The sequence below is a fragment of the Arachis stenosperma genome, chromosome 3 (genome assembly GCF_014773155.1).
Source record: "Arachis stenosperma cultivar V10309 chromosome 3, arast.V10309.gnm1.PFL2, whole genome shotgun sequence".
NCBI classification, from domain to species: Eukaryota; Viridiplantae; Streptophyta; class Magnoliopsida; order Fabales; family Fabaceae; genus Arachis; species Arachis stenosperma.
The window spans coordinates 166,146,694-166,151,427 of NC_080379.1; the positions used below are offsets into that span (position 1 = coordinate 166,146,694).

At 35.3% G+C, this 4,734-nt stretch overlaps 1 protein-coding gene across 1 annotated transcript; it reads left to right on the forward strand.

Moving 5' to 3' along the window:
• The first annotated feature begins 2,470 nt into the window (after window positions 1-2,470).
• On the forward strand, window positions 2,471-4,490 carry LOC130968242 (homeobox-leucine zipper protein ATHB-6-like). Its single transcript, XM_057893417.1, has 2 exons — window positions 2,471-3,478; window positions 3,560-4,490. The coding sequence occupies exons 1-2, from the start codon at window positions 3,032-3,034 to the stop codon at window positions 4,127-4,129; spliced, it is 1,017 nt and encodes a 338-aa protein (XP_057749400.1). The 5' UTR covers window positions 2,471-3,031; the 3' UTR covers window positions 4,130-4,490.
• The last annotated feature ends 244 nt before the right edge of the window (window positions 4,491-4,734 follow it).

Sequence of the window (4,734 nt, forward strand, 5' to 3'; positions counted from 1 at the left end):
AATTAAAAACTTGGCTTTACTTGCAAGCTCAAGCGATTGCAGATGGGGTTGAACTTTGAATTCGCATTTGATGCGAAAATCAATATAGCAAAGAAGACGTATGATTACTTGAATTGAAGTTCAACTAATTGTTATATTTAATCGAAACCAAAAAATCTTTCGCGCTATGTTTAGGCTTGTGATTCTTTTTCCATTGATTCTTTTTCGATCGAGATGTATGGATCCATGGGTCTATGTGTCTATATAGATCCTATTGGGTTAATTTTTAAGAAAATATCTTGTATTCGATTTTTTTTTAAAAGATTTTATAAAAATGGTAAAAGTAATTTTATATTTGAGTATCTCATATAAAAAATTTTTTTATTTATCAATTATATTTGAGTATAACAATATAAAAATATTTTTTTGTTTATTTATTATATAAAAATTATTTTTTTTAAAAAAAGATGTAAATTATAGTTTCTCAAAAAATATGTTTTTTTTTTTTATTTTTCTAGTGCTTTTACTTTTATTACTAAAAATTTGCCAAACAAACTAAAAAATAAAAAATATCTTTTTTTGATAAAAAAAGATCTTTTTTATCAAAATAATGACGCCCAAACAAACACTTCTTCTAGTTCTTACTTGGGATGAGAACAAACGTGAAGAAAAAGAAAGATAATTATAGTAATTTAAAAGATTACTTGGTTGATTTTTCAAAAAAAAGCCTTGTAAACCTAAATATTTTCTACATGTTACCCTTTTTCCGAAGATAGATGTTATTAAGCTTATTTAAGTTTGATATCTAGATATCAACACATTTGCATGATAAATTATTTTAGAATTTAGAACTAATAACAATAATAATTATATTACTATTTTATTCTTTATTTCTAAAAGATATATAAGATTGTATTCAATACATGTTTTATGTTTTCATGGTTTCAAAAAAGATAACTTGGCAGGCACCCAGTGACGGATGATGGAGAAAAACTTAGGGGAGCAGGGTAATTTGGCTATGACAAATAAAACTATTATAACCTTTGATAAAATAGCTGCCACCTCAAGTCCTACCAAGTTCCGGCAATGTATGCACCTGGAAATTAAACATACCGATATGCTGGGTACGTACTCTTAAAGGAAGATTAAGACTAGCAGTGTCATTTATTTTTATTTTTTTTAGAATTGATTTGATTTAAAACTACCTGCTACACCTTCATGTATTTTTTCTTACTACGAAAATAACGAACTTTTTCTTAAAATATTTGACCAAAGGGGGGTAATCCCGAAAGTTGCCCAAAAAATTTGTGTTAAGCCGTTGTAGGATGCAATCAAATTTACAAAATGTTACTAGTAAATTACACTTTTCTAACATGTTACTCATTTTTTAAAATCTTTTTCTGACAAAACATCACTAACAGATTGTATTTAAATTAAAGAAAAAAATTTTCAGATGCATGTAAAACACGGGTACATTTTTTTTGGATATGAAAATATGAGTGTTAGACATAAATGTGGGACAGCTTTTTCTAAGATAAGGGATAAAAAAATTGGATTATCTAATTTTTTTGTAAAAAATTAAGCCTACTGATAATCGGATTCTTTGATTTGCGTTTAAAACATTAAAAATTCGATTTGTGTCTTTCAAATTTTTTTAAATTTTAAAACACAAATCCAAAGGTTCAATTTGTGTTCTCAAAAATCGAACGGTCCTAACACCACAATTGTATAAAACACCTATACACTTCACAACTATGTCTTATACCATTCTCCCAACCAGATCTTTTGGAAACATGTCAATTAAAAAATAATCGTGAAAAACACCGAATAATATCTAATAACTAAAAAATTTAGTCGAAAATAGCTGGTTATTTTTACTCTAATTTTAATTTAAATTCCGTTAGAGAGCCAGTGGAATATTTGTATAATATATACAATAGGCTATTTATTTAGCACAATATAAGTTAAAAAATAATATCTAGAGTAAAATAATACTAATTTCTCAAACACAATACACCTATACTATACAGAATAATCATTAGAATATCAAGAATAATAAACATATGATATCATACTGAATCAAATATTTCTAAACTCCTATTATACACATTGTACAGATACTCTATTGATTCCTATACTTCCTCTTTTAATTTAATCCCTCCCTCAATTTAAAAAAAAAAATATGAGTGCACCGGCTTGAACGGAGAGTGTGAGGAAAGAGAAATGTTGGTTAATCGGCTTAAAGAGAGCTGAAAGGGAAGGCGCGCCAGTCCTAAAGCCAAGTGTCACTATGTACAGTTGTACACGAAAATAAAAATAGGAGGAGCAACCGGCAACCGTGTATAGCAGTAAAGTTGCATTTGCATTGAATTTGAGTTTTCATTTCATTTTCATATTCAGAGAGGAGCCAACCCGAGTATGAGGCACCTAACCCCAGTAGTCAGACTTTAACCCATCCCTATGGTTTGCTTTATTTAAAGACACTGAAACTCACAACTCACCCGGGCTCTGAACTTGTTCACCCCTCTCTCTCTCTCCTTCTCTTCCTCACTTCTTCTCTGTAATCTTCTATCTTGTGTTCCTTTCTAGCCCATCAAAATTTGATTGTTGTAATGATGGTAGAGAGAGACCAGGGTGCACTCTGAATTTAAGATCATTCCTCACTCGTGTTTCTGTATGAATTAAATTACTTGTGCTTGTGTGTATGTGGGGTTGATGGGTGATGAAGAGGGAGAAGTAGAAGTGGCAAGAAAGAAGGACAACTACTTTGGTGTTTATGAAGATAGCTTCTCGTATAGTAGCTGCTTCTTACACTTGTGGCTCTCTTTGAGACACTACAATTCCTCTTCAATGGCACCCTTTAAGTAAATATAACATAAAGATCCCTTTTTCTCCTCTATAATCTCATCTTCTCTGCCATCTTAATATACATACATTTGACTGCTAAAAGAAAATAAAAGGGATCATCCATCATCATAATCTTAAAAAGAAAGAAACACCTTGATCGGTCTAATTCTAAAGATCCGTGCTTTTCCTAAGTACACAACTCATCATGAAGAGACTTAGCAGCTCCGATGATTCTTTGGGCGCTCTCATGACAATTTGTCCATCATCAACAACAGAAGAACACAGTCCAAGGAACAAACAGCAGGTGTACGGAAGGGAGTTCCAATCGATGTTGGATGGACTGGACGAAGACGGTTGCATCGAAGAATCGGGGCACCACGGCGAGAAGAAACGGCGCTTAAGCGTGGAACAAGTGAAGGCTTTGGAGAAGAACTTCGAGGTTGAGAACAAGCTGGAACCGGACAGAAAGGTGAAGCTGGCACAAGAACTGGGCTTGCAGCCAAGACAAGTTGCCGTTTGGTTCCAAAACCGCAGAGCCAGGTGGAAAACCAAGCAGTTAGAAAGAGACTACGGCGTTCTCAAAGCCAATTACGAAGCTCTTAAACTCAACTTCGAAAAACTCCAACAAGACAACCAAGCCTTGCATAAAGAGGTACCCACCAACGTCGATTATGGCCAAACATTATTTATCACCAATAGTAGCATATAATAATCACACTTAACCTTGATGCAGATTAAGGGATTGAAATCAAGGATGCAAGACGAACGCACCGAAAGCGATGCTTCGGTGAAGAAGGAACAAGTGGAGATGATAACAACGCTGCAAGACTCGGAGGAGAACCCTTGCGATCTTGAAACCGCTGCCGCCATTGCTGGATCGGACTCCAACAAGGACCTGAGCTACGATTGCTTCAACAAGGGCGACGGTGAGGGCGGTGATGGTGTGGGAGGAGCAGCATCGATATCGCTGTTCCCTTGTGGGGACTTGAAAGACGGTTCTTCAGATAGCGATTCAAGTGCCATCTTGAACGAAGAGAATAACAACAGCAGCTGTAGCCCCATGAACAACGCAGCGATGTCTTCGTGTGGTGGTGGGGTTCTGCAAAGTTCGAACCTTTTGATGTCTCAGCATGACGAGTCGCCATCATCCATGAGCTGCTTTCAGTTCCAGAAGGCGTACCAGGCGACACAGTACGTGAAGATGGAGGAGCACAACTTCTTCAGTGCAGATGAGACGTGCAATTTCTTCTCCGATGAACAAGCACCAACCCTTCAGTGGTACTGTTCGGAAGAGTGGAGTTGAAGGGGAAGGAACTGAGAGAAATAAGAGATGTAAGATGATGTATGTATAAAGAAAAGATGAAAATGGTGGAAGATGGTGGCGGCACGAATGAGAGAGAAGGGTAATATGGTAATAATGAGGAATGAGTCTCACTGTCTCAGCCGTGCGGGAAAGCTAGGGAGGTAGAAAAGGGGGTAATTAATTTATGAATGGAATAATGATTAGGTCGTAATGTCGTAATGAAATCATGCTGTAAAAATTTTTGGAACATGGCTACAAAAATTGCTGTCCTAAAACTAAAATAGCCCCTTAATTGCATCCCCTCCCTGAAACCTTTATTTTCTTTACTGCTATCTATTTTTAAATAACTTGTTCGCCCTAACCTTTTTTCCCTTTAATTTGTTTTCATCTTTCATACTAGCTACCCCAACTGGCTTATTAAGAAGGTTCACTTTGGTGATCAAAGGGAGACTGGTGGTCAATGACACAGGATGTATAAAAAAGGGTAGATTATTTCCATTTTAATCAATAAGCACTATGAAAATACTCTCTATTTGCGGGTGAACTTTTTTGGCATACAAGTCCCTGTAAGGCCACAGACAAAAAATAACAGACTTGGGCATAAA